Source organism: Beta vulgaris, chromosome 4, assembly GCF_026745355.1.
Source record: "Beta vulgaris subsp. vulgaris cultivar EL10 chromosome 4, EL10.2, whole genome shotgun sequence".
Lineage (NCBI taxonomy): Eukaryota > Viridiplantae > Streptophyta > Magnoliopsida > Caryophyllales > Amaranthaceae > Beta > Beta vulgaris.
The window spans coordinates 39,294,675-39,318,542 of NC_079205.1; the positions used below are offsets into that span (position 1 = coordinate 39,294,675).

At 35.4% G+C, this 23,868-nt stretch overlaps 2 protein-coding genes across 3 annotated transcripts; one reads left to right on the forward strand and one right to left on the reverse strand.

Moving 5' to 3' along the window:
- Positions 1 to 966: 966 nt before the first annotated feature.
- LOC125496652 (uncharacterized mitochondrial protein AtMg00240-like) lies at positions 967 to 1,386 on the reverse strand. The gene has a single exon (XM_048642172.1). It carries the CDS (start codon positions 1,384 to 1,386, stop codon positions 967 to 969), a length of 420 nt encoding a protein of 139 aa, XP_048498129.1.
- A 7,230-nt stretch (positions 1,387 to 8,616) lies between these two features.
- On the forward strand, positions 8,617 to 20,637 carry LOC104891238 (auxin response factor 8). Of its 2 annotated transcripts, XM_010676897.4 has the most exons (14): positions 8,620 to 9,373; positions 9,618 to 9,733; positions 9,835 to 9,933; positions 10,077 to 10,133; positions 10,227 to 10,382; positions 10,475 to 10,559; positions 14,557 to 14,647; positions 14,754 to 14,918; positions 15,054 to 15,176; positions 16,030 to 16,105; positions 16,819 to 16,966; positions 18,298 to 19,298; positions 19,395 to 19,585; positions 20,180 to 20,637. In XM_010676897.4, exons 1-14 carry the CDS (start codon positions 9,331 to 9,333, stop codon positions 20,268 to 20,270), a joined length of 2,442 nt encoding a protein of 813 aa, XP_010675199.2. In that variant the 5' UTR covers positions 8,620 to 9,330; the 3' UTR covers positions 20,271 to 20,637. The 2 variants fall into 2 exon arrangements, with proteins under 2 accessions (XP_057250265.1, XP_010675199.2); XM_057394282.1 differs by having other exon boundaries at positions 8,617 to 9,373; positions 14,754 to 15,176.
- Positions 20,638 to 23,868: the final 3,231 nt, after the last annotated feature.

The following is a 23,868-nucleotide window of genomic DNA, read 5'->3' on the forward strand; positions in this document are numbered from 1 at the left end:
AATATTTGATTTCATAAATTTAAAAAAGATAGTAGATTTTGTGCATGAAATATATCCAATATTAAGCTCATTTTATAAATAAAGAAAAATCATAATTGTTGGGATAATAATTATTACCATCTTTTTGTTTTATTTTTATAAAAAATATCATTAAATGGTTGCAAGAAGAAAATAAAACATAAGTAATTGCAATAGTATGTAGACTCAACACATTGGAGAGACTGAAGAGAAATCAAGCTTTCAAGGTTTTGGTTTCTCTCTTTTAAATTCAGAGGAGAATAATTTTCTATTTCAGTGTTTGTATCCTTACAAACTCATAACGTCTATTTGCCACTATGCTAATATATATATACAAGCACCTACTTTCTACCCTAGTGCTAATCTGTACAAAACAACAAAGTAGCTACTACTGAGTTGTATAAAACGACAGAAAAAGAAAGTGGAGGATCAGTCTTGGATCACTCCAAAGAAAGATAGTGACATCTTCCACTATCCACTACAAACATAAATAGACTGATGTACTATAAGTAGTGGAGCGACTAGGGAGAGAAATATGCACACACATACACCATATCACCAATTTTCACACACCCCCCCCCCCCTTCAAGTTGGAGCTACTGGAAGGATGCCCAACATGAGAGAGAGGTGGTTGTGTTGTTTCTCACACAGAGATTTGGTCATGGTATCAGCCAATTGAAGAAAGGACTTGACATGGAGAGTGTTGATGAAGCCTTCCATGACATGGTCTCTTACATAGTGACAATCCAGCTTGAGATGTTTTGTTCTCTCATGGAAAACTGGATTATGAGATATGTGAATTGCAACTTTGTTATCACAATACAAGTTGATGGGCTTAGGTACATTAAACCTCAAATCCTCCATAATGCCATCAACCCATACTAATTCACTACTAGTTTGGGATATACATCTATATTCTGCCTTTGCTGAAGATTTAGATACAGTCTTTTATTTCTTGGTCTTCCAAGACACAAGATTCTTGCCAAGAAAGACACAGTATCTAGTTAAGGATCTCCCACTGAAGGCACAAGTTCCCCAATCTGCATCAAAATAAGCTGAAAGTGATGTGTCAGAATCAGCCTGATAAAATAAGCCCCAGTTAATTGTGCCAGCAAGGTATTTGATCACATGAAAGGCAGCTTGTAAGTGTGGCTTTCTGGGACAAGCCATGAATTGACTAAGTTGTTGCACAAAATAGGATATGTCAGGTCTTGTGAGGTTTAAGTAGAGTAACCTCCCAATGATGCTTCTATATGTTTCAGGATCAGTGAGAACTTCTCCCTCATCAGTTGATAACCTGATTCCTTTTGGGAAAGAAAACTTACATGGTTTGCATCCCTCCAGGCCTGCAGTGTGCACAATGTCCATGATGAACTTTCTCTAGTTAAGCATAGTTCCTTTCTCTGACCTTGATACTTCTATACCTAGAAAGAATCTCATCTCTCCCAAATTTTTACAAGAAAAAGTTGAATCTAACTTTTGCTTAAGAGTTGCTATTTCTGCCTCATCATTTCCAGTGACCAAAAGGTCATCTACATACACCAGGACCATCACTTGCTTGCCATTTGAATCCTTGTGAAAAAGAGAATAATCTATCTTGGTTTGTTCAAACTTTCCTTGCAATAGGAACTTTGTTAGTTCTATGTTCCATTGCCTTGAGGCTTGCTTAAGCCCATATAGACTTTTCTTAAGCATACATACTTTTCCACTATGCTCTTCATTATGTCCTGGTGGTGGCTTCATATAAACCTCCTCATATAGATATCCATGAAGGAAAGCATTATTGATATCTAGATGATGAAGCTTCCAATCCTCTGAAGTGGCCAAAGCAACCAGAGTCCTAACACTTGTGAACTTAGCCACTGGAGAGAAAGTGTGCTTATAATCCTTCCCTACTATTTGTCTATCTCCTCTTGCTACCAACCTAGCCTTCAGCCTTTCCACTTCTCCATTTGGCCTCAACTTCACCTTGTACACCCACTTGCAATCTATTGCTTTCTTTCCTTCTGGCAGTTGTGTTAGGACCCATGTTCCATTTTCTTCAAGAGCTAAGAGCTCTTGCTGCATTGCTTCCTTCCATCCATTATGCTTTAAGGCTTCCTTGTAGTGGGTTGGTTTAGTCACTCTCAAAGCATTGTTGAGTGAAACAATGTAATCTTCAGAGTAGTATCCAGAGTCTCTTAAGCTTGCAACCATGTGAGATGGACCTTCCTATTCTGTACTTGCTTCTCTATGACCTGGAAGCTGCACTAGATAATCTCTTAATCTTCCAGGTAGACTCTTCTCTCTACTTGATCTTCTTAGTTCATTTCCACCATCTGCTGGTATTGTATTTTCTTTTGAATCTGTCGAAACTTCCATTCCCATATTACCACCAGGGGCATCATGTTCTTCTTCATTGATGTTATTTATGACTTCATTGAAGGTGTCTCCATTATCATTGATGCAGTCTTATGTACCTGCATCATTCATCATGGGCATTTTCTGTCTAATGACATCAATATGATTTGCTTTATCTTTGTGTTTGATAAAAGGAAAAATTTCTTCTTGAAACACAACATCTCTGCTTACAAAGAGTTTTCCTTTTTCTAAATCATATAATTTATATCCTTTTTGGCAATAAGGATAACCTACCATGACACATCTTATTCCCCTCTCAGCAAACTTGTCATTAGGCTTCCTTGTTCCACTTGCATACCATAAACTGCCTATGATTCTCAAGTGATCATAATTAGGCTTCAATCCCTTTAATCTCTCATATGGTGTTTTCCAATTAATCACAGCACTAGGCAACAAATTTATGAGATGAGTTGCAGTCAATATGCACTCATCCCATAGAACATCAGGAAGGTTAGCATGGATTTTAAAGCTTTAGCAGTTTCCAAGAGAAATCTATGTTTCCTCTCCACTCCGCCATTCTACTGAGGTCTCCCAGGCATACTTCTCTTATGTGGTATGCCCTTTTCTCTCATAATCCTTTCACATTCTTGTTGGGAGATTTCAGTTCCATTATCTGATCTGATGGTTTTGAATGTACATCCAAAATGATTTTCCACATGTGCAAGAAAACCAATCAAAATTTCCTTAACCTGTTCTTTGTTAGACATTAGATGGGTCCAAGTTACCCTTGAATGATCATCAAGGATGGTTAAGAAATAAGTTGCTCCTGTTATGGCCTTAACACCATAAGGCTCCCACAAATCAATATGAACTAAATCAAAGACATTCTCAGCAATTGAAGAATTTAACATAAAAGGCAACCTATGATGCTTGGCCACTGAGCAAGTATCGCAAAAGTATTCCTTCAAGTCTTTACAATCACACAATTCTAAATGTTTCATTTTAGACAAAGAAATGTGTCTTAATCTAGCATGAATAAATCCTAGATTATTCATCCTAGCTTCTTCAGCAACAACATTGCTCTTCATTCCTACTGCAAGCACCTGCTTTCCTTCTTCTGCTCCAAGTTCCTCTTCCTTCACCATCAGCTTATACAGGTCACATTGGTTCTTCCCCTGAGCTATGATTTGCTCGGTGGCAAGGTCCTGTAAGTAGCATCCATCTTTATCAAAAACAAATTTCATCACTTTGTTATCCTGCATCAACTTGCTAACAGACAACAAATTGTGTTTGAAATCACTCACATATAGAACATTTTTAAGAGTGATATCATCCGATATCTTTATGTCTCCAAACTCCTTTACTTCTTTTGTTGTTCCATCAGGTAACCCTACTTTCATAATTCCTTTCAAATTTCTTGTATTCATGAACATGGTCCTGTTCCCAGATATGTGGTCACTAGCTCCCGAATCTATGATCCAGGTATTACAATCAAATAATTTTTTGACGCACAACATTTGAGAGAATTACTTTACCTGCAAAGTTGATGTATGCAACAACATTGTTGCCAAGGGCCTTCATAACATCCTGAACCACAGTAGATATCAGCTTGTTGTCATCTTTTCTATCACTTGCCTCTCCTTGAGATTCTTCAGAATCCATAGGAGTTGGAGCAATAGCTTCTCCTTCTTCCTTCATAACATTAGCAATCTGCCTTATGTTGTTCTTCCACCTTGGATTCTTGAATCTGTGAGGATAACCTATTATCTTGAAGCATTCCTCCTTTATATGCCCACACATTCCGCAATGGTCACGTCTCTTTGCTTCCTTCTCCATTCTCATTTTTTTGTAGTCCTTCTTCTGAAAATTTATCAGGGTCCCCAAACTTTGTGATTGTCTTCCTACAATTAAAGCACTCATTTCATTTCCTAGACTCACTTCCCCAGTCAGTTGTTTCTGTTTTTCTACCTGTAGAACCAGATTGTATGCTTTGTTCACAGGCAACAGTGGATCCATGCCTAAGAAATTGCTCTTCATTTGCTCATATCCCCCATTCAGACCCATAATCAACTTCAAAATTCCGTCATTTGCTTATATCTCAAGCATTTTTTTCATCATGTTGTAGGAGCATTTGCTCATGGCTCCACAATTACATTCAGGAAACTCTTCCAGTTGAGCTATTTGGTCTCATAGCTCCTTAAGTTTGCAATAATACTCACCAACACCGCGCCCGTTGGAGAGGGAGTGGAAGAAGCCCCATTGCACAGGGCCCCGAAATATAAGAGGGCCCCAATTTTTTTTAATGGTGATGTTACCTTCCGCTTTGTTGAGGAAGTTTGTCATTATTGTGTCTCAATTCTCACGCCTTCATTCTTGATTCTTCCATCTTTTCTTCCCCATTAATTTCTACTTATAAAATTACCAAAAATAAATAATTATTTCAATTCCTGTAAATCTCCCCATTGATTATGCTCAGATTATCAATCAATGTAAAATTACAACTGTCTCTTAATCACAAATCTATCAACAAGAAAAATAATTTTTTCCCCAAATTTAGCTTGTTGTCCATTAACAATGGCAAATGAACTCCTTGATTTTCCCCAATTACATCTTATCAGATGACTAATCCCCCCCCCCCCAAAAAAAACTAAATAAGCATTATTCAATTTTTCTCCAACCATCTAATTATCAATTCCTAATTCATGAATTCCTATATTAGATTTGTTCACTGTCGAATTACATCAGTACTCAACTCTTCAAGCAGTGAATTTCATGAATAAGGCTTCAATTGAAGATTTTGGGTAAGCATCCTAATTTTATTCCAATAATGTCTGATTTTTCCCCTTCTTATATATAATAGTTAGTCCAGATTTGCAAAAAATATAGTACATCTATAACTCATAAATTTTTTTGACCTATATATTGTGATTTGTGAATGTTAAGGTGTATTTCAAAAGAGAAATCGAAAGTTGGAGTAGGTTCTTGGAGGAAATTTTTCAAAATACACTACTACATAGTCCATATGTGGTATATGAAATTCTTTCCAGATTTTTTCAATCTATTTGACATTTCGATATTATTTAATTGTTGTCTTATAAGTTTGAAGTTGTACTGAGATGCTAATTTGTTATGAATAACGTATCTAAATTTTTTGTCCTTAAATAAATATGTAATTCATTATATGAAATCATTTTGAAATATGGTACATTGGTAAGAACTTGTGAATCACTTCAAATATATATTACAAATTTAAAGTTTATAATTTTTAAAAATATTAAGGGCCTTATTTTAGTCCCCCGAACTCTTAGAGATGGCCCTGACCAATACTCAGGTTATTTTGCTAAAGTTTCTTTAAGTGAAATAGTTGAGGAGCATTTGTTTGGCCATACCTCTCAACTATCTCCCACCATAACTCCTTTGTTGATTGCATAAACACCAAACTTCCTGCTATTTCTGGTTTCGTGGTTGTTAACAACCAAGACCTCACCATGTAATCCCACCTTACCCATTTTTGCATTTCATCTCCTGCTTCCTTTGGTTTCTCATGGTTTCCTTCCAAGAAGCTCAGCTTGTTCTTTGCTCCAAGAGCAATCTTTATGCTTCCGCTCCAGTTCAAAAAGTTGTTACCATCAAAGATGATACATCCCAGAGCAGTTGCAGCATTTTCATTAATGGCAATGAAAAGAGGGTCCTTGTAGGGGTTGTTTGAATGATTGTCACCCTTTTCTCCCATTTTCACTCTCGTAGGATAAAATTTATCTTCTGTGGATATTTTAGACCTTGAGATAGTCTTGAAATCTCTAAATGAAGTTCTTAAGAACCTTGCTCTGATACCATGAAGAGAACTCAAGCTTTCAAGGTTTTGGTTTCTCTCTTTTAAATTTAGAGGAGAATAATTTTCTATTTCAGTGTTTGTATCCTTACAAACTCATAACGGCTATTTGCCACTATGCTAATATATACATACAAGCACCTACTTTCTACCCTAGTGCTAATTTGTACAAAACAACAAAGTAGCTACTGCTGAGTTGTATAAACGGACAGAAAAAGAAAGTGGAGGATCAGTCTTGGATCACTCCAAAGAAAGATAGTGACATCTTCCACTATCCACTACAAACATAAATAGACTGCTGTACTATAAGTAGTGGAGCGACTAGGGAGAGAAATATGCACACACATACACCAGATCACCAATTTTCACAGAGACGAGAGCTATTTCTCTCTCAACCCAAATGGTATCTCCCTAAAAGCCAATTTGCAAAGTATCTCTAGGAAAAAACACCCAAGTGCCCCATTGTTGGGTAAGAGGTGACTCTCCATTTTCTCTTTCCTTGGAGAGTTAGTTGTAGAACGTTGGAGAGCTCCATTGTATATGCTATAAGTTAAAACAAATCCAAACCGGTTAATTTCAATTGAAAAAAAAACACCTCGAGTATTTGGAACTTGTATTGGAAATTACGAACGAGTTATTTGCAATTTGAGTTATAGAATGTTGCAGTTGAATTAACCACATATCTATATTCATTGTTGATACTTGATAGACATGAGTCTGATTGAGCAAGAGGTGCAGAAGATGAGAGTGATCACTTTGCTTATTCAACTAAGGCCTTGTTTGGTTGACAAAATAAATCATCGGAAGTGCAAATTTATAGGAAGTAGAAGTATATGAAGTTGTTTGGTTGACAAAACCATGGGAATTTGCACTTCCTAGGAAGTCCTACTTCCTCTAAAATGGAGGAAGTTACTTACCTAGGTCTCCCTAGGTAAGTAGAGCTTCCAATAGGAAGTTCTACTTCCCATTATCAACCAAACACAATTTTACATTTCCTAATAATTTCAAATACATGGAAAAAATAACTTTCTAGGAAGTATGACTTCCTATATACAACCAAATAAGGCCTAATAGTAACTTCACTTTTTTTTTACTCTTTCTTTACTTGGTTAAAGCAATTTGCGATTATTTGATAAAATATATTAAGATACTTGGACACTTTTTTTTTCAGTTAGCTACTTTTTTTTTTGAAAGAGAAATTTTATTAATTGAAGGCCAAACGGCATCTACAATAGGTATTAAAGTAAAACAAGATACAATTAAACAAGACTAAATCAAATTCGTCTTCGATAAAACTACAATGAACCAGATCGAATAATACAACACAGTCCTCTTGTATTTGCTGAATCAAGCAGCTATTGATGAGGAAGTCTATCATTCTATTATAGTTTGGGAAGAACATTCTTGATCGAGTCAGGTTAACCGCATCCGAGATTCCAATACTTTCATGTTGAGTCTCGAACTTCAACCAATGAGAATTATTTCTCATACCTAAAAACAAACTAACCATACTCACAACTCCCATAGGGGAGAAGGAGATTTCCAAAACGGAAACTAAAAACCCCATAACAGGGTTTGAGAATATCTCATAAAGAGAGACTAATTTATTGAACAAAACAAGAAAATGAATTAAAAACTGGAAATAAAAGCGGAAAAGGGGCTTACCATGAATGAAAACATCCATGGCAGCCCCTAATTGATGAAGAAAAGATAGGGGAGGCTAGAGTTTGAGGGAGAGAAAAAGAGAAGAGAGGCTAGGGTTTAACGTCTTATATTTCTGACATAATCGATTTTTCAGTTAGTTACTTAATGACACTCAAAACAATATTGCAATACTACTAAAAATGAAATAACACTTTCCTATTATCATAATCTCACATTAGATTTACAGAATCTAGTGAAGGTCGAATATAAATTTTTAAACTACATTTTGATGAAAAGAAAAAACATTGTAGTAGCAAGGAAAAAAAAAGAGAAAATAAAGGAAGGTTTGTGCATAGCTTTCAATTTGAAAATGACAACAGTAAAAGGGAAATGCTAAAAGGAATAAAAAAACAAGTAAAATTAAAGAGTGCAATATGGTAGGAGAGAGAAAGACCATCTTTCTTCTTCTTTCTCTCTCATGCATTCATTCATTCTTTTTTATTTTTATAAAAATTTTCCTCTGAATCTTTACACAATCTAACCTTCAATAATTTCATAATATTTTGATGGGCAAAAATCCGTACCCTCTTTCTGACAACGACCACTGAAGGATGGGGGCACATGCCTGCTGTCATATCAGTGGGAGCATCAGCAACCCAACACACGGTCACGATTTACTGCGTACGGCTCTTCCTACGGCTCTGATTTTCCCTTTTCCCATAATAAACAAATACATGCACACAAAACCTTTTTTTTTTTTTTAAAATGAGAAAAAAAAATGTGTAAAAAACTTTAAAAAATATCCCATTTCTTTCTTTCTTTGTTTCTCTAAACTCCTCTTTCTCTCTTGTTCTTCTTCATCCTTTTGCTGCTCTCCTATTTTCTCTCTCCTCTGCTCTTACTCTGCTGCCTGCCCAGGTCTACTTCTGGTCGGGTGGTTGCTTATTACCTCAACTTTCTCTCTCCTCACTTTTAGCTTGTTCTTGTTTACTCCAAAAATCCCAAAAAAAGGGAGCTTTTATTTTTATTTTTATGGGGGTTTCATTTCATTTCATTATGTCTTGAAACTCGTGCTTTTAGAAAAAAAATTTCACTTGTGTTGAGCTCCTTTTGAAAGTTTGGATTTTTAAGTAATCACTGCTATTATTGGTAAAATATATAGGAAAAAGTTGGTTTTTTTTTTTTTTTGAGGTGGGTGTTTGGGAAAATGGTTTAGGAGGGGTTTTGAAGGTGTGAATTTATGTGGGTGTGGTTTAGTTTTGTGAAATGTGGGGTGATTGACCCTTTTTGGGTGGATTTTTTGAGTGTGGGTTGTAATTTGAAGTGTGTTAGGGAGAACTAATGAAGGAATGGAATGTGGTAATTAGCAGGAAAAGGGTTTTTATGGGAAGTAAGGGTTTTGAATTATTGGATATGTTTAAGTGGGAGATTATTAAGTTGCATATTAGTAAGGATTGTTTAAGCTAGCTTTTACCCAGAATAGCAAAAAGTGGGATATGAAGCTTTCAACATCAGGATTGGGTCAGCAAGGGCATGAAGGTATTTACCTAATCTGTAATTTTCCATATTTGTACTTTTTTTTTTGTTTTGTTTTAAGATGCATAATTATGAGATTTTAATGTTATTTATCTTTGTTTTTGGAAATTTTGATTGGGTTGAAAGGGTTTTTGTGTATGCTGGCTAAAGGGATCTTTAATGAACATGAAATTAGGAGTATACTAGTAATTATACTGATTATTAATTTGTACTCTATCTTATATGTATATCAATGGGACTGTTATAGGGGGTGAGAAGAAGTGTCTGAATTCTGAACTATGGCATGCTTGTGCTGGCCCACTTGTGTGTTTACCGACTGCCGGAAGCCGCGTGGTTTACTTTCCTCAGGGTCATAGTGAGCAGGTTAAAACTCCAACAATGATGTTTACTTATTTTCGTTTGCGTGGGATTACATGTTGAAGATCATCAGTTTGCAGTTTGTAACTTTGCTTATCCTAATTCAGGTTGCTGCCACTACCAATAGAGATATCGATGGCCAGATACCAAATTACCCCAGTTTGCCTCCTCAGTTGATCTGCCAGCTTCACAATGTCACAATGCATGTTTGTCCTTTGTTCCTAAACCTGAAAGTATTATTATATGATTTAGTATTGGTAGATGAAAAAATATTGTCCTCGTGGCAGAGTTGGGAACTCTCAGTAGGAAACCAAGAGCTAGACTAAAGTTTAATTGTTTGGGATTACAGGCTGATGTTGAGACAGATGAAGTGTATGCCCAAATGACTTTGCAGCCATTGAGTCCGGTAATCCTTGTGTTACAATAATCTGTTCAATCGAGCTGCATGATCTGCTTGATCAGCTACATGAAATTTTATCCTTTTGAAACATGTATGCAGCAAGAACAAAAGGATATTTATCTTCCTGCTGATTTTGGGATCCCAAGCAGGCAGCCAACCAATTACTTTTGCAAGACATTGACAGCTAGTGACACCAGTACTCATGGAGGATTTTCTGTTCCTCGCCGTGCAGCTGAGAAAGTTTTTCCTCCACTGGTAGTGTTCATGCTTCCTATTTCTACTTAAATTTTGCTTGTTCAATTATTTCGGTCTTCTTATAACATACTTTGTTTCTTTTATACCTGTAGGACTACTCTCAGCAGCCACCTGCTCAGGAGCTGGTTGCTAGGGATCTGCATGATGTTGAGTGGAAGTTTAGACATATATTTAGAGGTATATGCTTCTCTGATTATATATAGTTAATCGTTAACTTTCGAGTTCAATATTATTTGATAAAAAATATTATCACTCAACACATACAACAAGTTCCAGATATTGTACTATTGAATCTTCCTATTTGCCTGAATCAAAACTGAACCTTTAGCTTTTTTCCACTTCCATTTTCTAAAGTAAACAAAATAGACAAAACCCTATTAGGTACTTCCTTCACAATTGCTGTAGAAACTTTTCTTTCACTGGCCAAAACCAACTGGCTAAAGCTGCTATCTACATAACTTTTGTTACTTTGATCAATGAGGGGCACTGTGATGGAGAAAAGTGACTTAAATGTGGTCTTTCCTGTCATAAAAAAATCTTATCGTTGGAGACACAGAAACTATATCTCACCTTTTACTATACTGCCTATGAAAAAGTAGACATTTTGACTCAGATTTATTGTGTTGTTTGAACCATTAAGATATTGTTACCTTGTGTCAGACATTGTGCCCCAGCAATATAAACAGTGGGGAAAGATGTGTTTATGGCTACACGGTATGAGAATATATGTAGTACTGAGTGCTTAAATATGATGAGAGATCTCAAGCTGAGCTCCATGTTGTAAAAAGAACAATTCTCTCCTGTATAAGACCTGGAACCATAATTGGCCCGCTAGAAGTTGCAAAAGTGAGTGTTCTCTCCTAAATAAAGGTTGCGGTTATGGAAGGGAGACTGTCAACTTTTCCGTCTGTAACTGTCAGGCTTGGTATGAGGTCTTGCTATTTGGGGTATAGATGCTGATTCCTTGTATATATGATGCTGCTGGCATAAAATAATAACGTACATAATTTTGTAATTGCATGTTTAGCTGCTTCACGCGCGATTTGGTATCATTTTGGAGTTTCTTTTTCAGTCATCACCCTTGAAGTTTGTGCTTATTTAGCCATGTCCCAGTGGCTGTTTGCTGAAATAGATTTGATGTAGACATGTAGTGTTCCGATCTCGTTCTTATGGACTTGTAAAATTTTTGTAGCAAGGGGAAGTATATACAACAACAATATTAAGATTAGTCTAACCATATTTGATGAGATATGTAGATGCAAAGGTGGATTGATATTTTGCTAGATGCTAAGCAACTGCCCATTGCCCAAGCCTTAATGTCAACAAGATGGACTCAGCTCGGAGTCATGAGCCAAAATTTTATCCCTGGTAGTCGTCCACATAATCATGTGCCTCCATTCCTTCTGTCAAGTGCTATATACTCTTGCAAGCCTCATATCTTCATATAACTTTAATGCCTTCAATCTGAGTCACTTTTGGCTCTCATCGTCTTCTTCCAAAATTTCCACAATCCCACCACTCTCCACTATCCATACTGGTGCACGATGTGGCTGACGTCTGACATGCTCAGGTAGTGTCATACCAACATATACCATCACTCTTATCTTATCCTTGATATACACAAATTGTATCTCCTTATTACTTTCATCCTGGATTTTATCTTTTAATGTGTTTCCACACATTCATTTCAACAAATGCAATTCTGCTACTCCCCATCTTCCTATTAAGATTTGAGATCCTTCATAGTTCCCAGCATCTGTTGATTTGTTAAGCATTTGCTGCTAAATCTTTTGGATAGTTTCTTGTGGAGCTCCCCGTTTTATGGAGAATGCATAATATTCTATCATGTTTGGATATGAAGCTGCTTGTGTGATTTTTGTTTCAAAAATAAACTTCAATGATGAATGTCAGTCTTAAACTTGATCAAAGATGGCAGCCCTTGCTGAAATAAGTTTTCTATTGCTAAAAAATATGTTTGTAATGGATAAATAAACTATGATATTGGTTTTCGACATTTTATTGACATAAAATTATGTTTGTAAGGATCTACTTTATAGAAGGTTTTTGATGTGTGTGGTTTTACTAACGAAGTTGGACTTGGAAGTGAAGAAACAAAGAATTTATATCCTGATCATGTAAAGGGAAATTTTTTAAAGCTTCAGTTCTGTAATCTTGCTCATTTTTGTAGATGGTATAGGCTGATTTTTATAGCTAAGGTCGCAACCTATCATCTAGATCTAGGAAGAAAATATTGAAATTGAGAAGCTTTAGAGAACAACGTCAAAGTTATTTGAAACTTGGTTGTGACTTAACTGAAACAGAGTGAACTGAACTATGGGATAGATTAGTTACAATATCTTGGTTTTAGCTGCTAAATAGTTTGAGATGAGAATTATTATGATTTTGCATAGCTTTATATTGGTAACTTGGGCCTGATGAGGGATCTTACTTGGATGGATGAATGAGAATTGCTAATTTAGTATTTTATGTTGATGGAATGTTTCTAGAGAATCAGAGGTATCATCATATACCATTGCTTTGGGGAGCTATCTACATCTAGATATGTTGCTGATAAGAATTTTCTGTTTTGCTTAATATTTTATGCATTTAAGTTGGAAGTTATTGCTGCGTTGCTAGGCGTCATAATAGAGGGTCTTCTGCCTTTTTCCTCCACAGGCAGTGGCTGAAGTGTTTTAAGTACAATTTGGGCATATGTGTCTTACCTACTGAACTATTTCTTTAATAAGTAATCAGCAGGGAATATAGAAAGAAGCACAGAAAAACTAATCACCTTGTATACTTCTTCAGTTTCCATACTTCCATATTGGTTGCAACACTTCCTTTTTTTTAGGAAAATTCATATTAGTTCCAACGTTTCTTTATTTGGTAATGAGTTCTCTCTATCTCTCTTCATCACATCTCTCTCTATATCTCTCCTCTTCACATGCACTCCTTAAAATTCGTGCCTCCCCATGTTGCAACGAATATGTAACTGAGGAAGTACTTGGGAGTCATTCTTGGAGGACTGTCGGTGAAGCTCAAAGTGTAGGACATAAGGCAGATCATTCAAGTTGAGGCTGTAATACTGCATTCCATATCTATCATTAAAAAATCAATGATCATGTCGCTGAGGAATTCTGAGTTAAACAACATATAATTTTTTAATTTTCAGCACGGAATAACATAATGATTCCGGCACATTCAGCATACAAAATTTGAACGTCAAATTTATTCTTCCTTTTTCCTCCCTCCCTCACTCTCCAAATTTAGATAATTATCTGAAATGTATAGACTCATGTGTTGTGAGACTAAACTTCGGCCACATGGAAAGGCTTGTTTCCTCAATACGCAATCCTAGTTTTAAAATTGTAAGAAGGCTTACATGGTTCTTGGTTTTTCGTTCTTGTGGATTACGCCATGCCTTAATTATTTGAACAAATCCAAGTTCATTCACATGTGCTTTACTTTAGTTTGAGGGACGAGACTATGTATAATTTTTACTCTATGCTAATTCTTCTTTGGGTATATTGTTCATCTTGTTATCCTACCTAACTTCTGCGTAAAAAAGAGTTGAGTTGCCTTGTCTCTATATCTTATTGTATCTGTGAATAGTTTTCGGATTTGTATTCTTGCTTTAAGGTTTGTTGAATTTTTGCTTTGTCTTTTATATGTACTATTCTTAGTGCTCTTTATACAGGTTATGCTAGCTCCTTGTTTTGGGGTTAAATTTTTCGGCAACTTGTTGAACAATCATCACCTATCAATACACACCTATTAATGCCGGACTCGGTGAAAGTTTGAGAAGCTTTGTTCTACCTAGTTTGAGGGGAATAATGGAGACTGTTCCTTGAAGTTCCGGCAAATTGTTGATGGTTAAATTATATCCTTAGAGATTGGATGTCATATAAAGATTAAAGAAGCACATCTAGTTGGTACTTCAATTGTTACAATGGTTTTTCTTTCTATGTGGGTTTACGACAATTATAGATTTAAAGTAGCTCATGCATAACTGAATTCTTGACCTTCTCCCCGCCAATGACCCTAATTTGGTATGCATGTGTGTGCATAAATGTTTTTACAGTCTTTTGATACATCCTATATAATGACCTACTTTGTGATCGTAAAGTACTTAATATTCTCTATAACTAACAATCTGCTGATTTTACTTATGCAGGACAGCCCAAAAGGCACCTACTTACTACAGGGTGGAGTGTCTTTGTCAGTGCTAAAAGACTCGTTGCTGGAGATTCTGTGCTGTTCATATGGTATTCTAAGTTTTTGTTTCTCTTGGAACTTTACCAGTCTGTCGAGTGCCCCAATTTTATTCTTGGCTTGTGGAGAATTAATTTTTGATTGTACTTTTGGACTTAGGAATGAGAAGAATCAACTTCTTTTGGGAATTCGCCGGGCCACTCGGCCTCAAACTGTGATGCCTTCATCTGTTTTATCAAGTGACAGTATGCATATAGGACTTCTAGCAGCTGCAGCTCATGCTGCTAATACTAATAGTTGTTTTACTGTTTTTTTTAACCCACGGTCAGTATCATACAAGCTCTGTTTTTTAACTCTTGTTTTTTTCCTGGTCTTAGTTCGCCTGAGTATTTTCTCTCTGTTCTGTACGTCTTCTTTTCTTTTTCCCTTCATTCTCATCATATTTATAAATGTGTTCAGGGCAAGCCCATCTGAGTTCGTCATACCTTTGTCGAAATATGTTAAAGCTGTTTATCACACACGTGTTTCTGTGGGGATGCGATTTCGTATGCTGTTTGAGACTGAAGAATCAAGTGTTCGGAGGTAGGATACCTGTACAAGGCTGACAGATAATTTTGTTCTTTGTGACAATCATAGGTGGATTGTTCTATAGCAAGAAAGCATACTAAATTTTCAAGGACACTTCTCTTTATTAAATTCTTTGATGATATCTTATGAGATGTCTGACATGTCTTCACTCTCATGCTTACAAGTTATTATAATTCAGTTCTGAAAACATTTTTCTACCCAGCATTTTGTTCCCTGTGCCAGCTAATTAATCAATTGTGTGTTCCTTTTTCTCTTGTCTTATCTATTCAACAATATGAAATTCTTTGTTTCTTTGTAATGAACTAATTATGAATTCAAAACATCCCATGATGTCATCATGGGAACATGTTGTGCTCAAGTTCTATAGGAGGACTCGTCAAACTATCTGGTGTACACCAATCCTTAGGACAATGCCCCTCCTCGAAAAAATGAAATAAGAAAAGAAAGATAAAATGGCTAGCTTGCTGACAAATGAATTCCTATTACCTCAACTTTCTCTTTCCAGATGTCACAAATAAAAGTTATGTACTATTTTGGTCAGTCTATAAATAAAGATCTGTTACCTTTCCAATCCAACCCACTTAACCCATGTGATGTGGTCCCCTCCACTAGTTATCTCACTTCATATCCTTGTGAAATGGGGACTTCCAGTTTATCTCTCGTTCAATGAATTTTTTGATCCTTAACTTAAAACTACCTTTCGATATAAACCTACATTCTCATAGCATATACTCTTAACATGCATGCAAAAGCCTAATAGGACATTTATTTGTGCTGCTCATAAGTCATAAGTGTTATTTGTATAGTGGCTGCAGATATCTAATGGCTACACACTCGTGTCTTGCAGATACATGGGTACAATTACTGGAATTAGTGACTTAGATACTGTTCGTTGGCCAAATTCTCATTGGAGATCAGTGAAGGTATCATCTAGAAACAGATGTCATATGTTAATGCTCTGCATTTCAAATTGATTCAAGGTTTTTACTTCATGTCCATATAGCTCCACATCAAATATTTGCCACCCGAGGAGAAAGAAAGGATATTCCATATCTTAGATTTGCTCGTCTTATAGAAGGGCTACTCGATAGCTGTGTACTGTTGCTTAATTGCTAATGCAAGAATCTCTTACATAGTAGCATTTTGCTGTACTACTAGAATGGGTTTGTCCATGCCTGTCAATATTTTAATATGACGTTAAAGTGAGGAAGACTCTCTCAAATTTGTATGTATGATATTAAAATTTAAGGATACTCTCCCTTTCTCCTCTCAGTTCTTTTCTAATATTTCTGACTATTTGAACTAATCTTGCTACTCGCTATTGGTTTCGGTGCATATGGAAAATGTCAGAGAGAGAACTACAGCTCCTTATATGGAGCTATTTGTGCAAGTTCGGAGTTACGGCTGTGTTTGTCAACCTTTATCATAATGCACCCCTTTTCTACTCTATTAAATGATTTGTTTTGTGCTGCAACTAGTGCTATTACAGTTTGCACAACCTCTACTGCCACCTTTACCATACTATACTTATATTTTCACAAGTCCTGTTATACAGTTCAGTGTACCATAATAAACCTTGCACATGTGACTTGAATTCAATTATTTTCTTGTGTTTCATATGGTTTTTTTGGTGCAGGTTGGTTGGGATGAGTCAACTGCTGGTGAAAGACAACCACGAGTGTCACTATGGGAAATTGAGCCATTGACAACCTTTCCCATGTATCCATCTCTCTTCCCACTCAGGCTCAAAAGACCTTGGCATGCTGGTACTTCATCATTGTCAGGTACTGTGGATTTCTGGATTTCCTTTTACTCTTTCTCTTTGATGTCTTCTTTGCTTTCTATATTTTGCGACAAGCTAATTATCAAAAGAAGTTAAAGGAAATGATAATGTTTCCATATGCTATTTGGATGTAAAGTTCTGTTGGGGTTCAAAAATAATGCATCTCCACTTCTAACATGCATTTTTCTTGATGAATTTTAATTTTTTATCACTCATACTACTATAGAGGAGTTAATTAGCAGTGATGAGTGATGACAATCAATAAAGATTGGACACATGTTTGCAAGTGGAGATGCATACATTTGGATGTTGACTTGGAATCTATTTTAAAGTACACAAAGAACATCTTCATTCCTATATTTATTATGTTTACCAGACACACTATAGAGCCGACCCTTTCACGATCTTCAGAGATATGTGGGAGAGACTGAATTCAAATATTAGTCCATTACAAATCTTCCAATCAGGCTTTCTCGTGAATTGAAGGGATAGGGTAATCTGTATTGTTTTGTTCAGCTGGGGGTTTAATAGAAAATGGCATATTCAATCTTTTGGACCACATCAAATGAATTGCATTATCCTGCCATTTTTAGTAATAAGATAGTATCTTCTCTATGACTTAACATTAGTGCTTTTTCCCTGTAAAACTGGAGCTGTCATATGGGGTTAATAATATTTCTCCTGCATCCTGATTGAACAAAAATTATGATTCGCAGAAGCCACTAGAGACTGCCATCATGAGGTCATATTGGACATTTAGAGGTTCATTATTTATCAATTATTCCACTCTGATTTTGGTAATTGATATTATGTCAATTGCACAAAAAAGTATGCATAAATAAAGTCTGCAGAAGCATCAATGTTTAATTTTCAGTTCTTTTTTCTTGTCCAGCAATAATTTATGGTACATGCCGACCACCTTTTGAGTTGATCAGCCTCATAATAAGGTTTCGGGCCTTTTGGCTACAGAAAATATTGATACTCTGTGCTTGGTATTGGTAATTGTAACATGTTATAGTGAGGCAAGCGGGAAATTAGGAACTCTTCTGAATTCCTTATGCTATTCCTCCTTTTTACGCCTTTAATGGCATGAAACTTGTGTATATTCAAAATTCCAACCATTTTCTCCATTTGTCTTTCTTTTTATTTATGTTTTGAGTGGTGGTTTTGCGGTTTGTCCTCAATTCCTCTTTAAAGTTTCAGCAAAATATGATGTTAGATGATCAATGTAGGCTCTTGCTATCCTAATTTTCATAGGATCTAATCATAGATGAAGAAGCTTTAGTTTTGAATTTCTTGCACTGTCATTATTTGTTTTATTACATCTTGCAGATAATATAGATGATGCTGCGAACAGTTTAATGTGGTTGAGAGGACAAGGCGGGGAACAAGGTCTTAATTCTGTCAATTTTCAATCCCTAGGAATGTATCCGTGGATGCAGACCAGAGTCGACAGTTTGCTTCCACTTAGCAATCAGAATCAGCAGTATCAAGCCTTGTTATCATCCGGTTTTCAGAATCTAAGAGGCGGTGATATTATAAATCCCCAGATGATGCAGTTTCAACAACCTATGCAATATCTTCAACAGTCAAACAGTCAAATTCCTATGTTGCAACAGCAGCAGCAATTGATTCATCCTTCAATCGCCCAACAGCTTTTGCAAGGCCAGTCTCAAGTTTCCAAGGATAACCTTCCTCAGCGTGTTCTCCCGCAGGAGTACTTCAAACATAACGAGGGACTAGCAAACCAGCAGTTATGTAGTCCTGAAGCTTTTTCACTTCCGAATAATGAAGTACAAAGTAGGCAGCAACTTAGTATGTCATCTTCACATGGAAAACCAGATTCCAATGCTGCAAATGCTGAGCTTTCGAGTTCTACTCACTCATCTATGCAAAACATGCTGTCTTCCGCTCGTACTGAAGGGATTGGTAACTTGTCTGACATTTCGAATGTAAATCACACATTGTTAAATGAACAAACTTCTCAACATCCCTTGGTATCACTGAATTCATATACACCCATTAATGCCTTTGGCGATGCTGTTTCATTACCACCGTACCCCGGAAAAGATGCTTCCTTGGAGACTGGAAACTGTAGCTTAGATGTGCAGAACCACAATGTATTTGGAGCTAATCTTGATTCTTCTGGGTTGGTATTGCCAATGACAATGCCAACCAATTATCGGGCTTCTTCAAATGATACAGATCTATGCTCAATACCATCAGGTGCTTCTGGGTTTCACAACTCAATGTACGGTTGTAACAGCAACTCCCCTGAGTTGCACAGTGAAGGGCAGGGTGACCTGCAAAACCCAACAAGAACGTATGTTAAGGTATGTTCTCCTACTTTAGAAAAAGGAAAGAAAAAGAGAACGTCTGTGGTTTCTTTCCAAGTAAAATAAATTAGTACTGATATTTCCTGGTTTCAGGTGTATAAATCAGGATCAGTTGGGCGTTCGTTAGACATTTCCCGGTTCAGCAGCTATCATGAGCTGCGTGAGGAGCTGGGTCAGATGTTTGGAATTGAGGGAATGCTCGATGACCCTCTGAGATCAGGCTGGCAGCTTGTATTTGTCGACAGGGAGAACGATGTGCTTCTCCTTGGAGACGACCCATGGGAGTAAGTAATCATCGTTACCTCTAATATCTAAATGATTTAAAGATTGTAGGTTAAACACATTTTCCTTACCGTCTCATTTGTGTGAATGGTATTGTTAAATTTCATCTACATGTTTTGTTCCGGACATTCGAAAGATTTTTGGTCAGCTGGTGGTGAAAGCGTTTTGTTTTCTAGAAACTGGAGCAGTTTCTTGCTGCATGACTGATTTTATATTTTTTCTTTCCTGGAAAACTATCTATGGTAATCCTGTACGTTAAACTGCTATACAACATAACCTAGTTTGGAGGGCTGAAATCTCTCCAATTGTAGATTGTTTTCAACAGTGTTACTTAAAGTTTAGGATTATCTTAGAGAATGCCCAATAAGTGAGGGTCAATTTGGAAAAAAGAATCAGTTGCAGGGTTACCCTATATAATTGCTTCTTTTTTTCTTCTGTTTATCTCCCTCACCTACTCCTCTATGTGTTTGCTTGCTCCATTACTCTGTCTGCATTCTAACTGAGCTGATATTTGAGCCCCAACCCAATTTTTTTTATAAAGCAGAATTCAATATGTTTTGGCCTTAAATGAGCTACTTATCGTTTTTTGCTTGCAGGGCATTTGTGTATAATGTCTCTTATATTAAAATACTTTCACCTGAGGATGTTCAGAAGCTGGGGAAGCACGGAACTGAGACGTACTCATAATTTGCTCTTAGAATGTTGCAGATTGATGTCACAGTATAGACATTGTTTCCACGTCTACCCTCTTCGATATATCAAGCAAGTGAAGATAAAATGTTCTTAGTATTTTCCTTACAGCATGTCTGAGTACTAACTCAGCCTCTGGAGGCTTCATGCCTCTAATATTAAACAACAAATTAGTAGTTTTTGTTCAAATACACATTTTGTAGCTCACCTGAAGTTTATAATTCTGAGCTCTTGCAGGATTTATGTAGCTTGTGTCTTAATTCCTAGTCATTTGGGTAAGAGAGATTTCCTTAGTTAACTTCTTAGACAATTGGTCATGAAATTGTGGTTATGATATTAGAAGTTGAGAAGACTATTGCTATCATATTTTTGTATGCCTCCCCCACCCCTCAAAATTTTCTCCATCTTTTATAGTATTAAGGATATATAATTGTATATTGCATTTTGCAAATACTTTTAAGCCCCGTTTGGTAGTCGTTAATAATTTGCGGTAATGAGAATGAATTTTAAGTGTAATTTTATTAGGGAAGCACCCCTAAAATCTCCATGGGAAGGTATTTTTTCTCCATGGGCAAGCAATCTCACCCATAAACTTGTGTTTTTGTCTCCAAGGGGAAGCAATTTTCATTACCACTCATTACCACCTACAAGGTGGTATTGGATGGGAATGAAAATTCAAAAAGGAAAGTGGACACTTTAGGATAAATTAGCATTACTATGGAATGAACAATGATATTTCTCACAAATTTACACATAAATTTATTCTCATTACTACCATTTATAACCAATTACTAAACGGGCCATTACTTGTGTATAGTTGTGTGTATACGTTGTAGTCCCGTGGGCTCACAATTGAGTGGTCATTTGGTGATGGGAAGTCAGTTTTTCTCGTATAGTTCCATGTCATAGGTTGTGCGAAAAGTTTGGTTGATCTTTGGAGAAGTAAAATATCCCATATTTTTTTATGTGAATGAAACAACCATGGTGTATGTTAAAATATTTTCAATTTACAAATGGTTCATTCACCTACACTTTTATTAGTTCATTTATGTTTTTTTTTTTTTTTCTTTTTTCTGTTTATGTAGGACATCTTCCCAAGCTTTAACTATAGATGTTCTTGAAAAAATCATGGTGGCATGTGTTATGTGTTTTCTTATCCACTCAACTTGACTCAGGAATTGTCCAAGGACAACCCAGATTTTGAGGATTTGAACAAAATCTTGTCTACAATAACCCAAAAGTGGGCTATGTCTTAAATCTTTTTAGTAGCCTAATTGAAATCTGTTAATCAACGATCCGAAATTGATATGAGCAATCCATTTGTAAAGTGCAACTAAAATAGTAGTGCGATCAGAAGTCAGAACTCATTCATTCTATTTTTGGAGTGTTGCTATCCCTAGTCATGTGCTAATTTCGCTATGTGTATTTTGGTTGGGCCATTTTTAAAATCTTCAGGTTGAATTGATTCCCAAGATTGAAAAGGTAATTGTGCTAGTCTCCCACAATTTTGTGTGAGCAAAAATTATGAAAAGAGACGGTCTAATTTTAATATAAAAGTAGACTTAGTCACTAAATAAATTAAACTAGTCATCGAAAGAAATTAACTTAGTCATCATTAGGTTAATTTTCTTTTTAATATTGGGCTTACTATTACCTAATTTTAATTTAAAAGTAGACTGTCTCCTACAAGACAAACTCACTTATTTTCGTTGAGCAAAAGTGACCGGTACTACGTGATATACATGATAGACTAGTTTTATGGTTGATGTTGTGTGTAGAATCACGATCATCGATTACTAGCCCATGGGTACCAAGAGAAGTAGCGTCATCATCTTCTGAACTACAACTCAAAGTATTCTATTTTCATACTTCTTACAAAATCGTTAGTTACTATACTTTAATCATGAGATATCCATCATGATAGTCATCGATGAGAAAATACATACCTCTTCCAATTATACTTCATTTTATTTGAAGATTTAAATTTTTGGGAATAATATGTGAATTATGTTATACATTTATCTTTATTATATAAGGGAAGGGATGAGCAATGGTGTCCTCTTTTAAAATGCCTATTTTACCCCCTTCCCTTTCTTAATTACAAAAGGAATGTCAAAATCAAATCGGCACTCAAAGAAAACTACGAAAATTAATTTACAACACTCACTTATAAATAACTTAAAAGAAGAAACTTTACAAATTACTCATACAATTGAGAAAATCACATTATGAAAATCACGCAAATCACCCAAATAATCAGGAAACTTTATTAAAACTTAAAACTAACATATATACAAACTAAAACTAATAACCTAGAATGTCAATACATACAAAACACATATTCAAAAATTTACTTACAAATCACTATTCTCAAGAACCATTCACAATTACATACTCACAAAAGTTACTTATAAACACAAATTTGAGAAAAACATAAGATTTTCACGGCAATATCACACATTCATCCATCGACAATTTGCAAACTTCCAAAAAGATACATAATTCTTTTAACCTTCAAAATTATTTCACATTAGTTGAAATAAACAATAGCAACTTAGTCGACTGTGGTGTAGTTTAAAAATGGAGATGATAGTAATGAGTTTAAAAAGGCTTTTATACAATCAGACTTATATTTAATTCATTTTCATCTAAAAACAAATTTAGTTTTTTTCTAAAAAAATGCCAATATTAAAACTTGAGCCCAAAACTTTTGCAAAAAATCCATGTTCAAAAATACATTTTTTGAAAAACAAAACAATATCAAACTTTTTGCGAACAACTTTTGCAAAAATCCATTTTTAGAAAAAAAAACTACATTAATTTGCGAAAAGTAACGATTTTTATTTTTCTAAAAAAGATTTCAATATCAAATTGTGTATGAAAAATTTAAAATTTCATTTGAAATATAATTGAAGCTAAAAATGTTAAATTTTAGAAAAGGACAAAATTAAAAATTATGAAAAATTTAAATATCAACGTGTGAAAACAAAATTTAGAAGTTAGACAATGAAAAAAACTTAAATTAGTTTATACTTTCGGTTACAATCTTGGGATCATGGATCAGATTTTACCCTTGCTAATGCCCAAAAAAGGTAGAATTTGTGTTTTAAAAAAATGAGGCACGCATCGCGTGCGTAAATTGCTATTATTATATAGAGGAAGGAGAAGTTATGGTGTTCCCTATACATTTATTTAAATGTCTATTAGTAAATCAACTACTACCAAAAAATAGAAAAAAACAAAGTTAAACTCAAATATAGCATTAAAAAAATGAGAAGGTATTGTGTCAGACTCGTCTGCCACAATACAACTGGTCGGACATCAGTTAGAAGCACTTGTGCTTCACTTAGAAGCACTTGGGTTTCAGTTGGTCTTCATTTTTTTTTCAGTTAGTTACTAATTTTTTTCAATTAGTCTTAATTTTTTTTAATTAGTCTTCATTTTGTTTCAGTTGGTCATCATTTAGTTAATGTTTCTCAGTTAGTTTCTAATGTTTTTCAGTTAGTTTCTAATTTTTTTTCAGTTAGTTTTCATTTTTTTTTTCAGTTAGTCTTCATTTTTTTCAGTTAGTCTTAATTTTTTTTTAGTTAGTCTT

Excerpts from the sequence above, each read along its gene's own strand:
- LOC104891238 (XM_057394282.1), top strand. The coding sequence starts at position 9,331 with ATGAAGCTTTCAACATCAGGATTGGGTCAGCAAGGGCATGAAG. Across the intron at positions 9,934-10,076 it reads TTCACAATGTCACAATGCAT|GCTGATGTTGAGACAGATGA; the intron begins GTTTGTCCTTTG and ends TTGGGATTACAG. Across the intron at positions 19,586-20,179 it reads CTTGGAGACGACCCATGGGA|GGCATTTGTGTATAATGTCT; the intron begins GTAAGTAATCAT and ends TTTTGCTTGCAG.
- LOC125496652 (XM_048642172.1), bottom strand. The coding sequence starts at position 1,386 with ATGGACATTGTGCACACTGCAGGCCTGGAGGGATGCAAACCATGTAAG.